This window comes from Colossoma macropomum, unplaced genomic scaffold, assembly GCF_904425465.1.
Source record: "Colossoma macropomum unplaced genomic scaffold, Colossoma_macropomum, whole genome shotgun sequence".
Lineage (NCBI taxonomy): Eukaryota > Metazoa > Chordata > Actinopteri > Characiformes > Serrasalmidae > Colossoma > Colossoma macropomum.
Genome location: NW_023495267.1, coordinates 1,510,400 through 1,535,332, shown reverse-complemented (window position 1 = coordinate 1,535,332; position 24,933 = coordinate 1,510,400). Strand labels below are relative to the sequence as shown.

Here is a 24,933-nt window from a genome sequence, read left to right as displayed (position 1 = left end):
AGATCATTTGAAGTCTTAAGTTAATCAAATGGTCCCACGTCACTCATTGTACAATAAGTGAGTATTCCTCTTGCTCTGTCATTATGTAGAGTTCTCTCTGTTCTCCTACAATAACGGCATGGTGATGTCATCCTGCCGAGAACTTGACAACAATCGCAGCGCACTCTCGGCAGCCTCTGCCTTCGCTATCGCCACAGCCGGCGCCAACGAGGGGACACCAACCAAGGAGAAGTACCGCCGCATGTCTCTGGCCAGCACAGGTATCAGCACAGCACTTATAATAAATCCGTACAGGGAAGCTTTGTTGCTGGGCAGAAAATGGTCAATATGAATTGTGATTGGTTCCCAGGGTTTCCCACAGACCAGAGGAACGGAGATAAGGAGTTTGTGATTCGCCGGGCAGCGACTAACCGAGTTCTTAATGTGCTGAGACACTGGGTGTCCAAGCACTCGCAGGTGAAACAGCATGTGCCATCCGCTCACATTTAACAAACAGAAAACATTTTAAGTAGACTGTTTGAAACAAGCTGTATTGTCTGCACTTGCTTTTGTCTTGAAAACTATTTGTGCCTTCTTTCTCTATTGCTCTTTTCTGACTGTCTCTCTCTTTTTCTCTCACTCTGTCTGTGTTTGCACATACAGGACTTTGAGACCAATATGGAGCTAAAAATGAAGGTGATCAGTTTCTTGGAGGAAGTTATGCATGATCCCGAGCTGCTGACCCAGGAAAGAAAAGCAGCGGCCAACATCATAAGGTAGAGCTTGCCTAGAGAACAAATCAGCTAAATATTCCTTATGGTTGCCCAGACTGTCCGGTTTTCAGCTTGGTTGTCCAGTTGGTACTGCTGACTGGACGTTAAAATGTTCTGGTGTATATTTCACTAATCAATTTTTTTTAATTACTTACTAAACAACAACAAAAAACACAAAGTTTTCTGTTCAAACCTGTTCAGCCTTTTAGTGCTGTATTTCTGAGCTGTGCTATCTGCTGATACCGTAAACAGATTAAAATTTTTCCAAAGTGTACGAATATCACAGAGTGGAATCTATTCTTTTCGCTAACATTGTTTTACCAGAAATACATTTTGATGCAATACTGCAAACCCACCCCACCCCATGTGTAGTCTACATAGGCACGTATGCAAAGTACATATTATTATACAGATTATATATATGGCTGTCTGTTTTTTGCAAGATATACAGTCATATGCAAAAATCTGTGCCCCCCGGTCAAACTACATTTTGTTGATTTTCTAAGTGAAAATAAGTTATCACATCCTCTATAGAGAACACGATTGCTGTGTATTTACTAAATTTAACATATTAGTAAAAAAGTAAAACATAAAAGTTATGGCACATTTTAGGTTTTATTTTTTTTGTCAATATGTTAAACTCATCACTATTTGCATAAAAATGTCATAATTAAGTGTTAGCTTATTTTCACTTAGAAAATCAGCAGTTTATTAGGTACCATGTAGGTACCCTTTGTTAATGTCAGTTAATGACTGTAGCCCATGTGCTGCACAATTTATCAGCCCCCCTTTATGCTGTCCAACAATGGGACCACCATAGGACCACCACTGACCAGATCTTATTTGGGTGGTGGATCGTTCTCAGCACAGCATTGACACTCATACGGTAGTGGCATGACAGTGTGTGTAGTACTGGTGTGAGTGTCAGGGCCAGTGTAGGTACAAGATATGGGTTACTAATAAGCTAGCAGTTCAGTGTATATACACCTGTATGCAAAAATTTGGGCCATATTTACATGTGTTCTCTGTAGAGGATGTGTTAACTTACTTCCACTTAGAAAACCAACAAAACATCATTATACTGGGGGTGTTCAGTTATATATCTTATTCTTAACATATACCTGACCTTAATCGCACTCTGCTGTATTGAAGAGTCATATCTAAGAAGCACTTCAAGTCGTCAGAATCATCAACCTTTTCAATTAGTCTCCATTTACTCAAGCCCCAGATTACTCCCCTAATTGTAATGTTGCTGATTGCAGAGCAATTTCTGAGCCCTTAGGCTGCGTAAAGACTGTTCATAATTCTTCTGATAGGACACTCACTCAGGAGGACCCTGGTGACAATCAGATCACTCTGGAGGAGGTGCTGCAGATGGTGAGTGGGCCGATATTGGGTCACATTCAAAGCAGCAGTTATTTCACATTTTGAATTAAGTAGATTTCAGACCTAATTAAGCAGAAGACACACTCAGACTGAACATGTAATACACACTCACAGCTAGGAGCTGTGTTCCAGAGCAGTTTCTCGAGACTGGTAATACCATGGGATTTATGTGGGAATAGATGACTTACATTATCATAGCTAATGTCTAAAGTGTGTGTGTGTGTGTGTGTGTGTGTGTGTGTGTGTGTGTGTGTGTGTATCAGGCTGAGGGTGGAAAAGCAGAGCCCTTTGAGAATCACTCAGCTCTGGAGATTGCAGAGCAGCTCACCCTCCTGGACCACCTGGTATTCAAAGTCATCCCATATGAGTGAGTACACATTTTTCAGCATTGAATGATTTGAAGGTATTGTAAGGACCTCTATTAGAGTTAAAAGCCCATATCCTATATTTGTCCTGTATTTTGTCCCCTGAAAGTCCACAGACAACATTTGTGTGGGTTTATGTGCCAAACCAATTGTAATTTATTTTTGTATGACCATTTCCAACCTCTCTTTATCTTATATATTTAAATAGGTGTTGATACTGTACTTTTAAGACTGCTATCTGTTAATAACCTCTGTTCTAATTGGATGTCTTTGAAAAAAAAATCAGTTTGATTAGCGTGTTAAGATGAATATGAAGTCATTCAGAGTGGTATGACGTGAAATCTCTACTCTAGAGAAACTTATGGAGTCAGTGGTGGTGATAGGCACAAGCTGTTTAGAGTTTAATGCCTCTAAAACAGAACGTTTTTACATGAAATGGTTATGAATATGCTTCTTGATGCCTTAGATATTGTTTTACAGTAGATTTGCAAAAAGGTTTTCCCCTGAAACGTATTTAACATAAATTACATTTGCGTTCCTGATGACGTTTTAAGGCAAAATAATCCAAATGAAACATTTATTTTTCATATTTAGCACTATTTTACCATCATCAACATTACATATAAAAACTCGAGTAGATTCACTGGTGGTTTTGGATAGTAAATAAAATAGCTATTTATGCATTGCAGACATCACAATCCCTGGTTCCTATCACCACCACTGTAAATCTGAGTCAGTAAGTTTCTCTACAATGAAGCATTTCGCACCAGACCACTCTAAATGACTTTGTTTGCATCTCAACAATGCAGAAATTGTGAAAAATCAGTGGAATTTTCCTTTAACAATGGCCGCAGGCATAGAGACTTGATTGAAGCACGAGATAAAAATATGTACCATCACATCAACACAGTAAAGATCAGATATACATGTGTGAGAAGACGTGTTGTTGCTGCAACATGCGAGCACAGTCCATGTTATTGTTTCCTAAATTTGGAGTTACCCCTTGGTGGGGAAAACGCTACTTTCATTTTTTTGTGCAGTCTTAGTAAATCGAATATTAATTTCAGAGGCATTGTCAGAGTATTTAGTAGTGATATCAAGGCACATTTTGCACTATGACTACGCTTGCATAAATGTATTGACAGTACATTTCATAACAAACAATTAATAATGAAATGGTCAAAAATGGAAAGAATTGCATTGCTTGACAGTGTAGAAAGGACAGCAGTGTTGGGTCCCAGACTGTTTTCTGAAAGTTCTCTCCACCATTTCCAGGGAATTCTTTGGCCAAGGCTGGATGAAGAATGACAAAAATGAAAAGACACCTTACATCATGAAAACAACAAAGCATTTCAATGACGTATGTATCTATTATGACGTTGCCTTTCACAGCAGGTCTAATACACCGTTTCGCAGCCCTGTTGCTGGAGTTTCCCAGCATTGCACATTTTGCTGTTTTCTCTGCACTGACACATGCATTTTAACCCCTTATATGACCAGGGCCTGTCAGCGGGCCCAAAGTTTTATAACACACTTCTATAATCTAAGAATAGCTCAACCAGTTTGCACTGAAGTGCCTGTAGTTACTGAATAGTAAGCCTTAATAGCCCTGTAATAAGGAGTTAAACTAATACATAGCTTGTTAATTTGTTGAAGAGCTGAGAACGCACTCAAATGTGCAGTGCAGAAAGGGAGATTGCTAAACACTGTCTTAGACCAATATCAAAATTTTCAAACTGATTTATACACATTTCTTTCTATTAAACTTTAACTTGAAAAAAACATTATTTTGCTTTTACTGTGAGTGGATAGGCCCTTTAACTGGGTCTTCATTATTCAGTTAAAATTACAACTTAAGACTTGTAATTCACATAGTATTACACACAGTTAGTTAAATAGTATGAAACTAATGTGTAAGCCATGCAGTTATAAGAATGAGGAACTGCCTTGCATTGAAGAAGTTAAAGTTCTCTTACTCAAACTAACCCAGCTGTTTCCCTTCAAAAGATAAGCAACTTGATTGCATCAGAGATCCTGCGCTGCGACGATGTGAACACGCGGGTGGCGGTGATGGAGAAGTGGGTGGCAGTTGCTGATATCTGCCGCTGTCTCCATAACTACAACGCTGTACTGGAGATCACCTCCTCCCTCAACCGCAGCGCCATCTTCCGCCTCAAGAAGACCTGGCTCAAAGTCTCCAAACAGGTAGGAAGGAGAAGCACTGTCAGTCTGTTAAGCTCCGCCCTGTAGAACACATGCATGAGGTTCCTTTATGTGCACACTGTATGAGAATGCATGCATTGTTGTGTGGGTTACTGAGAATGCTCAGAAGGGCAGCATTATGCAAAAGTCAGAAACCACCGTTTGTTTGTTTAGCCTCCAGTCAAAATGGCTATTAAGTACTTTATTCATTCTTTACACATTTAAGTAAGTTATTAATTTATCAGGAGCTGTTTTTGAGGAGATGAGATATAGGACAATCAACTTGCACAATGAAATGAAACGTGAAAAGAGAAAATAAGTGAAAAACAGAGTTTAGATTTAGAGAAAATGGGACTCCTGACAACAGAGCAAGGCCTGGTGGACCACCAGCGCTGACCCCATCAGATAAACAGTACGTAGAGCTTTCAGGAGAAAATCAAGCTCCACTCTTGCTTCAGATCTGAAAAAATTCTGTTCATCCTCCACTGTGAGAAAACAACTCAGTGCCATTGATCTGAAAGGATGTGTAGCTGTCAGGAAGCCATTCCAGACCTCAACATCACTGAATGTGTTTGGGGTAACTTGGATCATGAAAAGCAGAAAATGCAACTTCTAATGTAAAACTAACTAACTAACTAAACTGACATACATGAAAAAATAAGATATGGGCCTTTAAGTTTGTGTAGCTGTACTAACTATGGATTGAGGGTTGTGCCAATTCTGGTTTCAGTAATGTGTGACTTCTTGTTACAGGCATACAGGCGCTTCTATATATACTTTTTTAATAGAATTTCTAAAATGAAAGTATAAAGGTTTAAAGTGATATCTTGTAAGTGTATTTGGTCTTTATTTATTCTTTAGACCAAAACCGTCATTGACAAGCTTCAGAAGCTGGTCTCATCTGAGGGAAGATTCAAGAACCTACGAGAAGCTTTGAAAAAGTAAACTGGATTTAACTTAATACTTTCAACATTCTTTGTTGTGCTGTTTATCTGCCGTCCTGTCAGTTATTTGAATCAAACATTACTTTTCGGTTACAATGTTGTGTATATGAGTGAAAATGATTGAACATTATCTGATGGGTGCAAATGTGTCCACTAGTTGTGACCCTCCCTGCGTGCCGTACTTGGGGATGTACCTCACAGACCTGGCGTTCATTGAGGAGGGGACACCAAACTACACAGAGGACAACCTTGTTAACTTCTCTAAGATGAGAATGGTAAGCAAAGGTCCATTATCTATCTAAGCTTTAGAAACTGTTTAGAATAATGAATATACATTTCTGTAACCCAAAATTGCAAGTGCAAATCTGAAAAATAGTTCCAACAAAGTAAGGCTTTTTTAGAACCATTCTTCCTCCACGTTATCCAATGAATTTGAAGTGGTAAAACACACAGTTGCATGTAATAGTTTGAGCACCTCTGGTCAAATTACCATTTTTGTTGATTTTCTAAGTGGAAGTTAACACATCCTCTACAGAGAACACGCTTCTGCTTATTTCAATGCACAATTGCTGTTTATTTGTTGAATTTAATACATTGGAAGAAAAAATAAAACTGTGCAAAAGTTGTACGTTTAATATTTTAGGTTTTATTCTTTCCAATATGTTCAACTGAGCAAATAAATAGAAATCGTGCACTTCAATTTGCAGAAAAATGCCATTTTAAATTTGTTCCCTGTGGGCTTTGTTCCCTGTAAACTTATTTTAACTTAGAGAATCAACAAACCGTATTTCATTAAGGGGTGTTCTTTTTTTTTCAGAAAAAAGTCCCTTGTGTAATTTCTAAGTGACTGAATTTAGAAACCACTTTTAACTATTCTTTGACCATTTGAGGTGTTTTGTGTGGTTAAACAGGCCATTCAGTTTTGCTTTACTGGTGAGCACAGCAGTCACTGGACTATTAATGAAACTTATGAAAGCATGTGGAGCTTGAAGGTTGCTTTAAAACAGTGCAACAAAAATTCAGTTTTGATCAAAGGTTTAAAGCTAAAATTAGTACCAGTAAATAATTATTACCTTCAGAATTCTTAAATGACAGTAAATTTAAATCAGAATCAGAAATCAGAACACATTTTCATACTTATTGTGACGTATTTCAAAAGTGAAACAGGAAATCTGAGCGGGAAATAATAGTGGACATGAGTTTATTCTCTTTAGGATTTGACTGGAACATGAGAAGCAGGCATTCTGTAACTAACTTGGAGTCAGACATTGACAGTCAGCAGTATCGGCCTGTTTTGCAGAAAAGCCAAAAAAAATATATATATAAACATATTTAGTCAAAAAATAAAGTACCTCAATATTTGATGTGTATTTTCTGAGACTTGATTCATTATTTGTTGAATACTTTTTTAAATTATATTTTGTTGTTGTTTTTTTTACTTTTTAAGATGTACACAGTGCATTGCTTTTGCTTTTCTTACGCCTTCACACTTTCACAGCAAAAGCGAGAGAAAAGGACTTCAGAAAAAAATAAGACAGATTATCATTAAAATAAATCCATATACGAGTGTAACGTGTGAGGAAAAGATGGACTGTGTATGTGTGTGTGTGTGTGTGTGTGTGTGTGTGTACACGCCACTCCGTCATCAGCCGAACTGTCTCACATCCTCACAGCCTTGAAACTTTAGAAAACAGAGCAAACGCTGCCAGATATTTTAACTCACTTACTCTTGTAAACATGAACTCAGGTTACCAGTGTAAATGAACTGAAATAACTTGTTATATAAGTATAATAAGTTATTAGTTTACAACTGGTCTAAAAACCGAAAGTGATAGAATGTGAGAAGAAAGGGGATTGTCTGCAGTATACACATATGTGCAACCGGGAGTGGAGGTGATGACAGGTGCTCTCACTCAATAATAGGTCAAGGTGGTGGGATGGAGAAGGAAAATATGCTAAGATATTATTGGTTAGTATAGTGTTTCCCACTCGATGAAACACAGTGACACAACCAAACATTAGCCTACACTGAGAGGTGGGCAAAAGTCTCTATACTTCGATTATAGATTACAGAGAAACAACACTGGATTGAGCTTAATATGACCAAATACATGAATTAACAAGGTAAAAACGGTCCATTTTGGTTTCAGGTTGATGTTAAAGCGGAATCACTACAGGACTTAGTATGTGTGGACAATTTAACTAAATAATGTTAATTTTGTTTTCGAGTCACTGCATTATTGACATAGAGAATGATTTGCTCAGTTGCCTTCTTCTTTTTTCACTTAAATAGCCTTACAATGTACAACTGAAGTTACAACACAGCATATTTTTGTCAATTTATAGATCTCCCACATCATCAGAGAAATTAGGCAGTTTCAGCAAACAGCGTACAAGATTGATCATCAGCCAAAGGTATGAAATATTATCTCTTTTTTTTAGATGACTGAATGTTGAAATTCTTTGAGAAACTTGCATGGTATTTTCTGATTTTAAGTTATTTGAATTTCAAATAATATGCTAACAGGACGTAAAACAGATTGCTGTTCTTTTCTGTACTATTAGAAGTTCAATTAGGCAGCCTGGTTACTACAAATCTTTTTTACAGTGTGGGGTATTATATTATTATTATACTATTATTATATTATTTATTAGTCCTAAATCTTTCAAGTAATCTTTGATGTGAAGCACATTTAGTGTTTAATTATATTCTGTATTTTTAGCATCCATTTTACATTTTCGTGGACTACATGGACCTGTCCAAATAAAATACAATATGTGCAAATTAAAATTGTTTTAAAGTTACACTTTAGATTTCACTGGGGTGGGGGGGAACTCAATCCTGTACTTACTTTGTACTTAATTGTGTATTTGATAACGCAAAAAGCCCTAAGCAAAGTTTTTAGAAAATCCTGTACTTCAACAATTGCTCACTGTTGCCATCTGCTGGAAAAAATACTCTTCTGGAAGGTTTCAACTCTTGGAAGACAAGGTTCATTACTTTTGTCTTGCTATAGTATTAAAATGTGATTATATGACTATACAATTAATTACATAGTGAGTCATGCAATGAATTGCATTTACATTGTTTATTAACAGATCCTAGTCTAGACTTTTTTCTGATATCAGACAAGACAAAAATGTGGTAAGAATGTATGGGATAATAAATAAAATGATGTCATAATAAAATATCTTTTCTGCTTACTTACATTCGAAATGTGAAAGTTTACAACTGATAACTGTGCTTTTGTTATTGCCAGCAATATCTGCAACTTGTAAGGGTTAAGAAGTCGAATAAAATGTCAATTTCAACTAAAACTTAATGTTGTTTCTTTTTTTGTCATCTTTTCTAGGCAGCCCAGTATTTGCTGGACAGTAGCAATGTATTGGATGAAGAAAGCATGTATGAGGCCTCACTCAGAATTGAGCCTAAAGTGCCCAACTGAGAAGAAGGCTTTTTCTTTAAGGTCTACACAATGTACAGCCTTTCTATCATGTATTCATACACAGTACCATGTCTTAGGTTATGTACTACATAATATTACTTCTGTATCTGAAACTTTGTTTTTAGTCGTTAACAAAGCACCTAAACATTTCCAAAATTAACAGAGGAGTTGAAAATATATTCATTTGCATTTCTCCTGTTGTAGATATCAAGGTGTTTCCCTTTATAACAGTGGTTTTCCACGCACCAACACCACATATATATATATATATATATATATATATATATATATATATATATAATATATATATATATATGTGCACAAAACAGTATTCATTTAAATGTTACTCTGTCCCAGGGTCTCACTGCTGAATCATGTTTGGTTGTCTCTGTGGTCGGAATTTAATGTGATGGATTTTACCTTCTGTGTGAAGAAAAACACAGTGCTGACAGAGATACTTTGACCAAATTTTAATAGATGCATGGAACTAATCTATATGCATACCATGTAGCAATGAGAAACTATACTATTGTATACAAGCAAGCATTATTGGTTATAATAGGTGTATTCCAAGGTCAGTGTCACCATACTTACGTAAATTGATGCCAGTATACAGGTTTTATTGTTTGGATGTACAGGTATGTGATTGTGACATATTGCCACCACTTTGGATTGCCATGGCACAATCTGACGTGGTGCGTTTAACGTCTGAAACATTTAGGCATGATTTGATGATGAAGATGATGATGAAGTGTACATTCTGCTGGCATTAGAGAAACTAATGAATCTCTCATTGGTTAAGGTTATTGACCCATTGTTGCATGCCAAATATGTCATTATATAACCTTTTTCACCTCTTGAAAACTTCGATTTTTGAGGAACAGTTCCTTTTACAAAAACACCAAAAGGTCCCTCATTCAAGAGTCAGCGTTTTCAACAGTGCACTATATACTGCATTAGATAAGATTATATTTTTAGAAAATGTATAACGACAAAAAAGACAACCTGCCCTGTTTGTCATTCACAACCTCTGCATTTGAAAAATAAGAGAGATGGCTCAAAAAAAAAAGATAAAAAGAAAGTGTACTCTGGGGCCAACAACATCTGCCCACGCCAGAATATCCAGCTATTGTATATTAACAGACAATCTATGTCCTTCTTGCTGTTCCAGTGATTGTGGAACGTGACTGTATATCACTTTGTAAAATGCATTGTCGTTTAAGAGTATGATCAGAACAAGTGAATGAGTCTCTCCGCCTGCGAAATACGACAAAAAAGGTATTTTTGTAGCCCTAGAATAAAGAAAATAGGATTCTGCATCCTTGCCAGAAAAAGAACAAAAAATAAAGAAAAAAAAGAATAAACAAAAACATAGAAACGTATTTTGTACAAATTCACCACACAGAAACGTATTCTGTATATTTTGTACATGCAGCCCCACATATTTCTTAACGTGTACTAGTGTAAAGCACACCTCTTTGAAGCGTTGTATCCTAAGCTTGCACACTCAATGCTAAGCGATTTGTGATTTTGAAACCATGATCTAGAGGTAGAGGACTTTAAAGTGTTTTGCATATACTGTAATCCTGTCTATAATCATTCTCTTAGCAGGAATATAGTAATGTAGTGCTTATTCTGTGAATATTTGTATGTATTTTTACTATGTACAGTCTAGAAACACACTAAATGCTCAAATGGCAGGCATGCAACACTGTATCAACCAGAAACTTTAAAAAGGACATATTATATATAGATCTATATATACATACTGTATACACATCTACGTGCACATACTCTTATAAATGATATATAAACAAACAAACAAACGTTTTGCTGTTAGCAATACCCAGTGGTATGAGAATTATCTTTCAACCCTTAAGTTTATTTCCACGGCTTGAGAAATATTTCCAGTTTTGTAAAAAAAGAAAAAGGGAAAAAAAAGGAGAAAATCAATTGTATGTTTCCTGATTACCTCTTGCTAATAAATCTATTCTATCTCAGGGGGATTTTGTCTCTTTGTGCGTGTTTTTCACTTGTGTTTTTAAATTATATATGTAGCTTTACAGACATGGAAAAAATTTAACAGGCTTGTAAACAAACCCAGGACATTTGTAATAGTTTGAAAAGTACCGTTTGAGTTTTGTTATTGGCTAGAAAAGTGTGGAAATGGGGCATGGGGTAGGCCACTAGTTTATTGTATGCTTAGCCAATGATTTACCCTATCAGAGTCGTGACATACACTATCAGTTAAGTCAAGTACAACGAATGGGGCTGTTGGTTTATTACTGTAGGCCTAGCTGGCCAATGATTTAATGATTTAGCCTGCATTATTTAAGTCATGTGAAAATGAAAAAAGAGCAAACAGGGCAACCTGGTCAATAATTTACCCCATCACAGGCTTGACACACGTTAATCAACACTGAATTGCCAGTTTAACCGTGTATTAGGTACACCTACCTTGTACCTAGAGTCACTGGCCATTTTTTCAGATACACCTACCATAGAGATGCACTTTGTAGTACTTGTGCACAATTCCAGTTGATGATTGTATTGTTTCCAACTGAAATTTAAATCTTCATCGCTGATACGCCTGAAGTGTCCCTTCTGAGTGTCTCTCATTTACTGTCTTTCAGGCAAACACTTTCAGTGATCAAAACTAAGCACCTGGGTGCAGCCTATCAGAGTAAAATGGGCAGGAAGGGAAAGGGCTTAAGTTATGCACACACCCATACTCAAATGACTGGGCTTTTATAAATCAATAAAACATTCTAGGGGTTGTTTACTTTGTTAGAGGAGAGGCATTGAAAAAGTTCTGTTTGAGAACAATGTGGGTAGTTTATAGACATTTTTTCCACACGAAATATCAGAAATTGAACAGAGTCTTGAGCACAGATTTAAACATCCTATCAAAACTGTAACTACACATTGTTATAGCCCTTGTGCGCATACATGTAAGCTGTGCTACAAACATTAACATACTAACATAAACACTATATGAATACATATTCAGGCACTCCTTATTTCAGCCGTGTTGAAAAATGCATTACATCACTGTATCGTAATGAACTGAATTTTGTGCACTATTACATACCTACTTTGTATGTTTACTGTAACTGACTGTAGCCCATCTATTGCTGCAATATTTATCAGTCCCCCCATCCATCTATTAATGGAAAGAGACCACCATAGGACCAGATATTATTTGGGTGGCATCTGAATCTCAGCACAGCAGTGACAATGATATGGTGGTGGCATGTTGTTGTGTATTATGCAGGTATGAGATGGTGTAGTGCTGCTGTGGTCCTGCGGTCAGACACCGAACTTTAATAAAGAGAAAATCTAACACAAAATGTGCATGGAAATAGATGAGCTAGAGTCTCTGATAAGTAAGTTTGCACAGCATTAAAACTCCAAGAGCAATGCTCTACCTAAAATACCTGTGCCAATGCTACATATTCTACCATGCCTCTCCCATACCAGCGTGACTGCTATGCTGAGAAATAATATCTGGTCAGCAGTGGTCCTACTGTGGTCCCTTTTCAATGATTGATAGGAGTGGAGCTGATAAATTGTGCAGCAGCAAAAGCACTATGATGACTGGAAACCTACAAACTGCGTCTACAATGGCCCCAAAAGTATCTGAACGTTTGTGCCACATTTAAAAAGGTATTCTTTTAAAAGGTGGCCGCTGTGTTTCAGATTATTATTGATTTCTATTTATTTCTTTGCAGACTTCTACAGGTTTGCATCCAAAATGCCTTCATTCACTTCTGAGTTCATCATCCCATCAATGAACAGAAGCTCACAACGTCATTGTAAGCTAAGCCCCCAGACTTCGATATTTCCACCTCTGTACTTAACAGTAGCCTTAGTTCAATCTGGTTGGAGTTCTCCAGGCTTTCTCCACACAAAGAGTCTACCATCATGTTTCTCTGAAACAAATATAATTTTGTTAATCATTTTATGAAGTAACCTAAAAAACGATAATTAAAAGGTTAAAGTGTCCAGATCTTTTTGGAGGGCACTGTATATGAAAGGTACAGTGCCAAAGTCAGAGACTAGCCATCATTTGTTTAATTTCCAGGCAAAACGGTCATTAAGTACAAGTTAATGTTTTTTTCAGTGTTTGAAAAAAAACGGTAAACATATTTAACAGAAAAATACACATCATCAGCATTTGGTGTGTCCCAACTTTGCCTTAATACCAGTTTCCATCCTTTTCAGAAGACTAGCTTTCAGCTTTTCAGAGAAATCCGCAGAAATAATTTCTTCGCACCTCCAAAGTTCAGTTTTAGAAGTTGGTGGCATTTTCTGATTCTCATGATCCAAGTAATCCCAAACACATTAAGTGATGTTGAGGTCTGGACTCTGTGGTGGTCAGTCCATTGTTTTGAGAACACCAGCAGTTTTTTTATTTGGTTTGTACTTTTCTCAGTAACGGCTTCCTGACAGGTACACATCATTTCAGACTTTTAGCATTGAATTACCTCCTCACAGTGGAAGGATGGACAGAAAATCGTGTGGATTTTTACAGATCTGAAACAAGAGTGGAGCCTGATTTTTTTCTCTTTCAAAGATGTAAGCTTCAAGTACTGTTTATCTGATGATGAGTTTTGATGGTCTACCAGGTCCTACATGGTTGTTAGGAATCCCCATATCTTTTAATGACTTTCTGAACCCCAGTTTTGGAAATGAAGGGTGATCTCTGTTGAAGTGGGTTCTCAGTGCAGTTCCATTTGGAGTACATGAAGTAAAGTTTATCACTGCCTCTCCTCTAAAACACCTGACTCAAATTCATCACTTCGTGGGTGTTAGAGCAGTGGGGGAAAAGTCACTAAAATGTGTAAAAGCACAAACACAACCCTAGTGCCTGATACTGTGAGGCCCCCAAAAGGACATGGGGAAAAAATGGGTAAAGACTACAGTCTGCGAAATGACCTGGGATATTTATTCTCAAATTAATTAATTATCTCGAGATATTTTTTCAGGATACTTATCTCAAGATATACATAGGGAAAATATGCGCGTATTACCCACTCTGACCTGTAGATGGCACCAAGTCAAGCAGCATTCCACTCATTATTATCTCCCCAAGCCAGTGTTCATTTTCTGGGGTGCTGAAAGTTATGCATCCGTGATTGGATCTGTTCTAATGGAAATATAGCACAAAATATATCACTTAAATTTGAACTCGGTCTTAAATATAAAGACGTTGCTTCAGTGGTTGCCAACAGACATCATTATATAATATCAAAGTGCCATTTGAAACGCAACAGTTTCAGATGAAGTGCTACACAAATATGTCCGAGGTATTTATTCAAGAGCAGCCAGCTTAACAGCCACAGGTGGATGCATGCAGAGTGTTTAGAGGTTAAGTTGTGCGTCAAAAAAGAAGACGTCCGGAAAATTATCCAGAGGAAATTATCTCAAGCTAATAATCCCGAAAAATGATCATTAATCTGAAAAAAAAAATTCCAGGCCATTTCCCTGTGAGGAGGGTTTTTTACCCATTATAAAAACACATGTATTTTTCCCCATGTCCTTTCGGGCGCTCCGTATGATACAGAGCCGCCTCAGGTCAGTGCCATTACAAACGCCTTTATCTTCCCCGTTAGCACAGACGTGCTAATCAGCTGTATGTCATGTGATGGAGGGAAGTTTTTTATTGCCTCCGTTCGTTACAGGAGCCGCAGAGTCACGGAGCAGCAGTCGGTGTCAAACATGAAAGCGCTCACTTTAACTGCATCCTTACTCGTGATTGTGTACTGCGTCTGTGCGACTCCTCTGTTAACAGAAAAAGGTAAGAGTTAAGACTCCATTACAACTGTAAATACAGTATTTTAACGTTTAACGGCGTTAACTTTCGGTTTTGCTATTGTTTTGAGGCTGCTTTAGCTAAAGTTAGCCTTCTCCGAGGAGGAACTGTTAATTCCAGCACAGCCTTTAGCTCTGTGAATGAGTCTGATCGTTTTGTGATCAGTTTAATATATAACGTCTTACATAAAGCCTGTGTTCGCTGTTGCAGATGAGTTTGTCTTCAAAACATGGATGTCTGAGGTAAGAACCTGGACATTATGGTACAAACAGAAGTAGGATTTAAGCCCAAGTACGTCCCTTTGTTCACTGTAATCTAAATAAGGAAGTGATAGTTACCCCCAAAAATCCCAACCCGTGAGACCAGCTGACTTCTGTACGACTTGCATTAAAAAGAAAAGTGTTTTCTTGTGTAAATCTTGTCCACAGCACAATAGAAGATACAGCTTGGATGAGTATTACCAGAGGCTGCAGATTTTCACTGAAAACAAGAGGAGGGTCGACCAGCACAATGCAGGAAATCACAAGTTCAGAAGTAGGCTTGTGATTTTATTTACACAAAATCTCAGGAGGTTTAAATGGGTTCTGAGGTTTAAACGAGTTCTGAGCTTTACAGAGTTCTGTTTAATTCAGTTGCTGAGATGTGAACAAAGTCTTTCATTCAGAGTGGTTTGATGTGAAATTGTGCATTGTAGAGATACTTGGATTGGACAACGGTGGTGATAGGAACCTGGGATCGAAAAATCTGCTGCGTAAATATTGCCAGTTTGTTTAGCATTCAAAACAACCACTGAATTCCAAGTTTCTATACACAGTGTTGATTTTAGTGGTAAAATAACAGTAAATCTGACAAAAAATAGGTTTTTGGATACCATTTTTCCTCGCAAGTAACTCTCTGTCATTAATGTATTGTAAAAAATATGCTTTAGGCCAACCTTGATCTCAAAACTGCAGTAAAACAATGTCTCAGGCATAAGGCAGCACATACATTAAACACGTTGGACGTCTGGTTCCTGTCACCACTTTTGTGAACGATTCTGACTTTTTATTCTGAGTTTCTTTAGAATGGCACACTGTGAATGACTGCTTAGATCTTATCGATTTAATTATGCTGAAGTCAGTGGAATTCACCTTTAGACATAGTATCGAAAAATGTAATAACCTTATGCGCATCTCTTTTGTACCACACAGTGGGACTAAACCAGTTTGCAGACATGACCTTCACTGAATTCAAGAAAAAGTACCTTCTGACTGAGCCTCAGGTATCCAGTGGTAGCACTTGCAGTTAACTTAAGACAAGTAGACACATTAGACATTAATAACCCTTTATTTCAAACGTGGCAGAACTGTTCAGCTACCAAAGGAAATCACGTTAGCAGCAATGGGCCATATCCGGACTCCATTGACTGGAGGAAGAAAGGGAACTATGTCACCCATGTAAAGAACCAGGTAACCAGCCTGTTACTAACAGTTAATAACCTGTGTCAAGGTAATATGTGTCTCTGCTAAAAGCAACATTCAGTGAATCAGATGTTCTGAAGGGGATTTTTACATCTAAACTGTTTCAGGGTTCTTGTGGAAGCTGCTGGACTTTCTCTACCACAGGATGTCTGGAGTCCGTCTCTGCAATTGCCACGGGGAAGCTCCCTCTACTGGTGAGCAGCTGATCCTAAGCATTGAGGATCCTCCATTTTGCATAACAATTCAATTAAAGGTGCAGGGTGTTTCTTTTTTAGTACTAAGAAATGTTAATGAAACAACTGTACATTAATAAATGAGAATTTAAGAATTACAGTGTTAATCACTGTAGCTGTTATACACTTTATGAGGGCTTTCTTATTGTGTACATGTTTAAATGCTAGAAGTTCAACATAAACTGGTCATTTTGCCGTATTACATGTAGTTGAATTATGTGTGTCATACAGTGCTGCTCTTGCTGTACTGTGTTTCTGCCATCCTACTTCGGTTATCATTATTTTTCAGGCAGAGCAGCAGTTGGTAGATTGTGCTGGTGCTTTCAACAATCATGGCTGCAATGGGTAAGTGTAGATAAGCGGGTTAAAAGTCTAATTTTTCCAAAAGGGGTAAAGTTTGTAGACAATAAAACACAAATAAGACAATAAGAATGTAAAACTATAAAACCTTTGTTCATATCACATGACATAAATCCACAGTGTCTTGTTGCTCTTAGATCCTCATTTGCACTTGCATGTATATACAAACCACTTTGTCTTTTAGTGGACTTCCGAGTCAAGCCTTTGAGTACATCAAGTACAGTAAAGGAATTATGACAGAGGATGACTACCCCTACACAGCTCGAGTGAGTGAACTGCTACTTTTCCCACCAACAAAGCAATGCTTGTCATATCATTAATAACACACAGTATGATTTTAGTTTTTCTCATCATGGTCTTAGAGAGGGCTCTAGAGATAATTGTAATTGATTGCAAAGTAATTTACTTATGATGTGCATCAATATCATAACACGAACTGTTTAAACATCCAGAGTTTGCTTTAAAAGACCTATATTCTCTTATTTTTTGTTTGTAGGATGGTCCTTGTAAGTATAATCCTCAGCGTGCTGCTGCTTTTGTGAGGGATGTGGTAAACATCACACTTGTAAGTTTTCCCAAATCCTCCTTTATTTACTGATTTCAAATCAGTACACTTAAAGTAGTCATATTTGCACCTCTGAACAGTACATGGTCTTTCTTTAAGTATAATGAGATGGAGATGGTGGATGCTGTGGCCAGGTTCAACCCTGTCAGCTTTGCTTATGAGGTGACGAGTGACTTCATGCTCTACACAGGAGGAGTGTACAGCAGGTAAGAATTACAGTCCCGTTACAGCATTTTCAAGAGGGTCCTCATGACAGATGCAATGGCAACCTGACTAGAACATTCATAGAGCTTGTAATTTTGAATCAAATTCAGCTGTACCCAGCGAAATTCAGGCTGAACCAGATCCAGTTCACAGCACCATCTTTTAATCCATCCCTGACTTGATCTGAACAAAATTCTGAACTTTCTCCCAAGTGGCCCACTGTCTAAATGTTGGCCCTATCAATATGGGAGTGGCATAACCATTTGTGGTTGTGAGTCAAAGAGAGTATGATTGAACCCACTGCAGGATGTCCCTCCTTCTCCTCCATCACTCAGCACGATGCAAGCCAATGGCATCTGTTAGCTGATGCAAAAAGATTAGCAGTTAGCGTTCCATGATATGTCCTCAGAGATTAAGGAACATGCTGAGTTAAGATACTGGTGTCTCCGACAACAGTGCTACAGCCACTACGCTCTCCTTTGAAATTTACGTTCTGGAGCAGAAAGTCTGTTTGAGATTTGGCCCATCCCACCCACTGGCCATTTTGCACTACCATTTCCACACCTTGCGTGGCCAGATATAAAACAAATTGGTAGGGAAACACAGCGTGCTTCAGCTGTGGAAGCAAGCAAACAAACTGGATCCTGACCTAAAAAGCCTCGGCATCCCTCTAAAAAGCTCCATGACCAGAGGTGTAGTGAAAGTATTAGCTAGTAAATAAACTATTAACAAGTAAGTATTAGTGACATATTTGAAAGATGAAGACAGCTTAGAGGTGAGAATAGCTTTAAGACGGATGCTGAGTTGGCGATTTTTTTTCCTGAACAAGTAGGCATTGAGCTTCAGCTAAGGTTAGCTAACCTTTAGTAATTTATCATGGCTACTAGTAGGGATGGGCATTTTAAGTAATTTCAACATTCAGGTACACTCGAATTCATACTCTGTGGTCCATGTGCGGCTGGGTTATCAAAGCAGATGAGGCTGAAAGCTGAAGCTTTGTGTTTGCCAGCTTCTTGTTCGAATTCTCACGTTCCACCTTAAATGTTGCAGCAGTTACATTCTGAAACCGCAGGTGCAAGAATGCAACTGCTGCTTCATTTAAGGTGGAATGGGCAAATTCAAACACAAAACCGGCGAATAGGCTGAGGTGCTAGAATGCAAGTGCAGCATCATTTAAGGTGGAACGTGGAACCTCAAACTAAAAGCTGTCATTTAAGGCAGTGCATATTTTTGGATCAGTGAGCTTTTATTTTGAGGATAGCAGCTTAGAATAAAACATATCCCTAATGATAGCGCGTAAATTACCTTAGTGGAAATATTACAGCTGCACTGTGTAAGAATTTTTTTTGGCATTACTGAATCAGGAGGAAAAAACACACACATTAAAACACGGTGTCCGTGAACTGCTGCAAGTCACCGTGTAACACCTCAAACAGTAATGAAAAGCCAGAGGTGTCGAGTTGGATTTTGCTGGAGTATTTCTGGCTATATTGTAAGTCTTCACTTATTAATGCCACATGTACAGGCTCAAAAAAAAGGTCTGGCTCGATGTTTAGTTCTCAGATGAAAAAACAGCATTGTGCTTATGGGGTCTGAAGCACAATTGACGTTACAAATTGTTCTTCTGCATGTTGCATGCAATTACACATTTCCACCAGAGAAGTCTCCAAATCCCTAAAACTTATATAGCTTAGATAAGCGTTTACCAACCCTGCTTCTGGAAGCACATTGCCTGCACATTTTAGTGTTTACCCTGCCTTAACAAACCCACTTCAACTCAGTAAGTGGTTAATAATGAGCTGATTAGTTGGATCAGGTGTGTTGGAAATAAGGAAAACAACCAAAAATGTGCCAGGCAGTGTGCTTCAAGTACCAGGGCTGGGAAACACTGGTGGAGATATAAGTTACCTAGATAAAATGACAGCAGCTAAAAGCTCATCAAGAAACACATTTAAAAACACTCATGAGCTATAAGCTAACACTTGTGAGCTGTCCAAAATAAAATTTGAATTCCATTTTAACAAATTTATTCATCAATTAATGTCTTTGAACAACATTTCAAAAGTTTTAGTCCTGCTAACTTTACATAGGCTATTGCTTTTTTGCTACACATGTACCTCAGTGATATTCACTGCCAACAACAGCGTGATTCCAGTATCCAGACTAAATTATTTCAGGTTATAAAAGCATGAAGGAGAAATAAAGTAGCGAGGGAAGCTAAAGTGGGGTAAATGCAGGTTGTAAATCTGTTAAAAGTGGGAGACGGGCTGTGAGAAAACTGAAATGTGAAATCTGAACCTGACCTGAGCCCAACAAAATTTGAGAAATGGTGTCCAAGCCTGACCAAACCCAACTTTGGCAGTTGAACACTGTGTGGTTTGGACAAATACTCCAGGCTCTACTGCCTAACTGTTGTAGCTACAAATTTTGGCCACGATAATATTCCTTTTATAAATTTTGAAGTGTAATAATGATTGTTGTTGAGAGAAGTATCACCTTCACTAATAGTGTGCATTGACATTTCTTAGCACTGAGTGTCACAACACTACAGACAAAGTGAACCATGCAGTGTTGGCTGTGGGTTATGCGGAGGAGAATGGCACCCCCTATTGGATAGTGAAGAACTCTTGGGGAACCAGTTGGGGAATAGATGGGTATGTTTGTCTCATTCAACAAAATTCATCATATGCAGGCTTGAGATGGCCAAAATATAAATTTCTATGTGAATACAGCGTTGCTTTAATCATTTGCATTTGTACATTGGGAACATATTAAAATATCACAACATTTTCTTCTATGCAGATATTTCTACATTGAGCGGGGAAAGAACATGTGTGGCCTTGCTGCTTGCTCATCATATCCTCTGGTGTAAATGATTAAGCCACATTAATGTTTTACTTGGAAAGGGATGATCATGTGAAATATATTTTGCACAGCAAATGTGAAAAGCTACAACATACAGTAGCTCATACTATTGGGAACTACAGTATTTGAATCAGTCAGTAATATCAGCAGATTGCTGCTTGTGAATTTTTTTAAAAGATCACCTTTTATGAGAATATACTGACAGAATACTTTTTAATGATTTTTACCTAATGATTTTTTTTTCTCAGGGGATGTTTAAAGCCATCTGTGACTGTTGTGTTTGTCATATGATTGTTGTAAGACTGCTCATAAAATAAACATAAGAACAGTTAAACATTCTTCTGCAAATTGAATGTTGGCACAAGGCTACACAGATTATGGCTTTATAGCCAAAGGTGACATCTAAACCAGGACACTGATAAAGTGCCAATGAGAAATTAATATTTTAGATTAAAACAGTAGTAACAAGAGGGGTAACAATACACTGAGAAATGCATCAATTGCATCTGTTGATACACAGGAAGGTGAATTTTTTTTTTTTGAAAATGGCACTTTAGGGGCTTATTAGTATGTTAAGACCATTGTTGAAACTAAAACTTTGCCTTTGCTTAAGAGCAACTGCCAAAAAAACTTCTTTTTTTATCCTTTGTGTTCTGAGGTCAAAGCTAGTTGAAAGATGATAGCAATCAGAGCTCAATAAAGAGGTTTTTAATGTCAGCCTGATTTTGACTGAGTTTATCAGTAATTGAAATAGAGGTGGGAAATGTAGCATGAATTAAAATAAAATGCTAAAGCTCAGAAATGCAAGATGCGACAAACACCAAGGCAGTGTAGCTGCTGTTACCAAAAGAATTTAATTAAAATGAATTGGTAATGAAATGTGCTTTACTTGGTTAATCAGGATTCCCATTCTTTATAGTAAATCATTTTCTATTACTTTTCTAGGACATTTTCCATGACTTCCATACATGACAGCTATTTCTTACGGAAGGTCATATTAGAATGACGTGCTTATAGAGAGACAACAAAAAACGTCTTTCATTGAAAGCATATCAATATAAAATCACACTTATCTTTTTAGTAGAGCTAAGCTACATAACTCAGAGAAGGGAAGGAGTGCTCTGTTGGTATAACAGTAGAAGAGAACAACAGTGAATTTGCATCTTTAAGAGTACCACAGCCACAGGGGGTAAGCGGTACCACCTGGGAGAGCCATGAGAGAGCAGTGGTGGTGATGGAGGATCCCGGATGGTGCCCACGCTTGGAAGTGCCAGCTAGCTCAGAGGCTAGCCACCATTATTCCCAACTGTTCCAACTACTGTGACATCAGTGGAAAATCTCTGTGCAGATGGTGCAGAGATAGTGGTGTTTAGCAGTAAACAGTAAGACTCTTAAAATACTCCAATAAAGCGAACTGGGAAGCTTTCCATGCACCATTTGACCTGGTAGCCAAATCGTGGGAGTGGTCCGATGAACAGAAAGCCCTGCAGCTGACACTTTGTTTGACTGATGTTGCTTTAGCTTGCCTGCTAATGCTAGACCCTAGTGAGAGATCTGATTACAGTGCATTGGTTGGGACGCTCTAGAGGCTCCATCTGTTTAAACTGTGTAACTGCTAAAGACCGGCAAGGCAGGGGAACCATTCATAATCACCCTGGATAATGATATTGAAACATTAGCTAGACGGGCCTATGCTCATGTGCCACCTTGTGTACAGAGCAAGATAGCCTGGGACCAGCTCATCATGGCACTGTCTCCAACTGAGCTATGCGTCCAGACACAGCTGGCCCACTCATGCAACTTGCCGAAGGCCCTGGAGTTGGTACTGGGAAGAGAGGTCGCGTGGACTGCAGTTTCTGCCAACTGGCTGGGACATCTGGCCAGGGCTTGTTCACAAGGCCAAGCCATACAGCCAGTGGCACAGGGCTGCCAGTGCTGCACATGTGGTCAGCTGGGTATCTGACTAGGGCTTGTCCATTGGGGGTGGTCAGCGGGAAGAAGGCTGGCCTAGCCAAGAAGGACAGCATAGGCTACAAACCTACAGTGGCTGTGGTGGGGTGAATATCAATATCAGACTTCTGACACATTTCCACCAACATTGGAGGGGTTCCATGCACTGCACTGGTGGACACGGGACCGGCAGGCAAAATCACAGAAAACTACAATCTTTTGATAGAAGTGAACAATACAATATAAAACCTGTTTGGTTGCAAATAAATGTATACACTAATTATATGATGCTAGTGCTGTACAGCTATACAGGTTTTCTAAAATTAGTAGGACCCTAAGAAGGTTTAAATAAATATGAAGAAATTTCAGATGTGTCCAGAATGATGAATAGAGCTGAATGCTGAAAACTCCCTCAAATTTCCATATTGCTATTTAGGAAAGATTAGTTTGTGTGACACTAGTATTCATCACATAGTAGAAAAACGACTTAGACACTGTACTACATCCATTCAAAATGTGCTAATACTGGACTATTCAATCTCATCATTTCAGGAGAATGGATGAGTGGTTTGATGTGAGATGCACCGTTCTAGATATACTTATTGAGTCAGAATTGTTGTGATGAGAAGAATAGAGTTCGGAAGGGCTGAAAATCAGAGTCTGGCCATGTACTGGAATGTAGTGTGTGTGTGTGCGTGTGTGTGTGTGTGTGTGTGTGTGTGACAAGAATGCCCTGGATACACATTCATGTAATATTAAAATTACAAGCTTACACAAAGAAGGAAATATTTCGCGATATCTAAAATATTTCACTGATATCTAAAAAGGGATGTTATGAAAGAAAAGTTGGAAATAAAATAAAACAAATTTATATAAAATCACAAAAAAAACTCTCGCTCTCTTACACTCTGATCTAACAGTAGGCTCCCATGCAAAATCACACAGATAAAGAGTGTAATGTTAAATGCTAATGAATGACAGAAATCCCCTTCACACGTTAATGCAGCATCAAATTTTCTCCGCCCTTCAGGTTCCCTTTCAGTGATTACTTCTTTGGAGCCACTTCCATAAGTAAAACAATAAGTTATAGGCCATATCAGAATTAATATAGTTTTAATTAAGGCAAAGACAGATCCTTCTTTCGTAAGGTTCACTGTACAATCACTGCTAAGAAACTATTGGTTGAAACTATTCGCAATGCTTTGTGGGATATGTTGTTCATTCCGACATTAAACACGTTAAGAACACAGTCTTGTGGTTTTGCCCTTTTTCGTTTTTCACATCTTCTATAGCGTCATGATTTATCTGGTAGCTAACTGGTTCGGTTGAGTGGTTGGAACTTTTATTTAAGGAATTTTCGAAATGTCTATGGAGAAAATTAATGGGATTTTTACTTCTGGAACCAGAGCTGCTGAAAAAATGGGTCACTGTTTAGCTCTATAAATGTCTCCTACCTGACAGGAAACCATTACATGGTTATATGACAAGCTTTTGCCGTTAAACAGAAAAATCCATTCATAGTGGAGAGGTACATGGACGTAATGAAAAATAATACCCAGTATTTTTCAGATTTTTACCACTTTTGCCATTTACTTTTTTACATAAAAAACTCGGAAGATGTGTAGGTTTACTGGTCATTTTTCCGTTGTGGAGAAATCTGAGTTACAAAGTTTTTCTACAATGCACAATTTCACATCAAACCACTTTAAAGTGCTTTGTTTACATCCCAACGGTTGAATTACGCTGAAATTTCGAGAAAAAGAATCATCCTTCACAAAATAGAGGAAATTACATGTATGATTCTTCCAAAAGAATTGCGAAAAGATGGTCGGAAAGGAAGTAAAATCAGGACGGGTATGTATGATTTGACTCCTGCACTGACACGGACAGAAGTGTGTACTAATAAGTGTGTAGTATGCAGTACATGATTCGGGACGCAGCCAGAGAAATTGTAGAGAAACGGCTCTGACGCAGCTACAAGGCGAGAACCAATCAGGAAAAGGCGGAAACGCGTCGAATTGTAATGCACCAATCAGAGGGCGAGTAGCGCACCCGCGGCATGGAGAGCGGCAAATATAACTTTAGCTTTAGCCTTTAGCTTACTGGTAGTACGAGGTTGTTTTTTTTTTGCAAGAACGCTTATTTTTCTTTTATGCGTAATTAAAAGAAACTCAGTTTTCTTCAGTACACGGTATTACAGATCGGTTTCTGTAGTGTCTGCGTTTGCAGTACCAAGATACCGCGTACAGCGGAGAGAGTGGTGATAAGCCGCTTAGCAAGCTAGCTAACAAAGTGAAGCGCGGGTATTCTGTGAGTCTCCTTGCACCTCTCTGACTAGGTTAGCTAGCTTACTGTGAGCTGCAGATGTCATTAGATATTGAATAGT

The 24,933-nt window shown here is 38.1% G+C and overlaps 2 protein-coding genes across 2 annotated transcripts in view; both read left to right on the top strand.

Moving 5' to 3' along the window:
• The window catches only part of rasgrf1 (Ras protein specific guanine nucleotide releasing factor 1), a 68,764-nt gene extending 59,490 nt beyond the window's left edge, over positions 1 to 9,274 (top strand). Inside the window, exons 17-27 of the mRNA XM_036561761.1 lie at positions 90 to 260; positions 350 to 456; positions 643 to 755; positions 2,069 to 2,129; positions 2,402 to 2,505; positions 3,779 to 3,863; positions 4,511 to 4,708; positions 5,567 to 5,646; positions 5,807 to 5,924; positions 7,996 to 8,064; positions 9,003 to 9,274. Of these exons, the coding sequence (XP_036417654.1) occupies positions 90 to 260; positions 350 to 456; positions 643 to 755; positions 2,069 to 2,129; positions 2,402 to 2,505; positions 3,779 to 3,863; positions 4,511 to 4,708; positions 5,567 to 5,646; positions 5,807 to 5,924; positions 7,996 to 8,064; positions 9,003 to 9,095 (1,199 nt within the window). The 3' untranslated portion in view covers positions 9,096 to 9,274. The remainder of the gene's footprint in view (positions 1 to 89; positions 261 to 349; positions 457 to 642; positions 756 to 2,068; positions 2,130 to 2,401; positions 2,506 to 3,778; positions 3,864 to 4,510; positions 4,709 to 5,566; positions 5,647 to 5,806; positions 5,925 to 7,995; positions 8,065 to 9,002) is intronic.
• A 5,443-nt stretch (positions 9,275 to 14,717) lies between these two features.
• ctsh (cathepsin H) lies at positions 14,718 to 20,935 on the top strand. Its single transcript, XM_036561742.1, has 12 exons — positions 14,718 to 14,895; positions 15,121 to 15,152; positions 15,339 to 15,444; positions 16,101 to 16,171; positions 16,254 to 16,358; positions 16,478 to 16,564; positions 16,893 to 16,948; positions 17,148 to 17,229; positions 17,460 to 17,528; positions 17,628 to 17,734; positions 20,261 to 20,386; positions 20,535 to 20,935. Exons 1-12 carry the CDS (start codon positions 14,733 to 14,735, stop codon positions 20,602 to 20,604), a joined length of 1,074 nt encoding a protein of 357 aa, XP_036417635.1. The 5' UTR covers positions 14,718 to 14,732; the 3' UTR covers positions 20,605 to 20,935.
• The last annotated feature ends 3,998 nt before the right edge of the window (positions 20,936 to 24,933 follow it).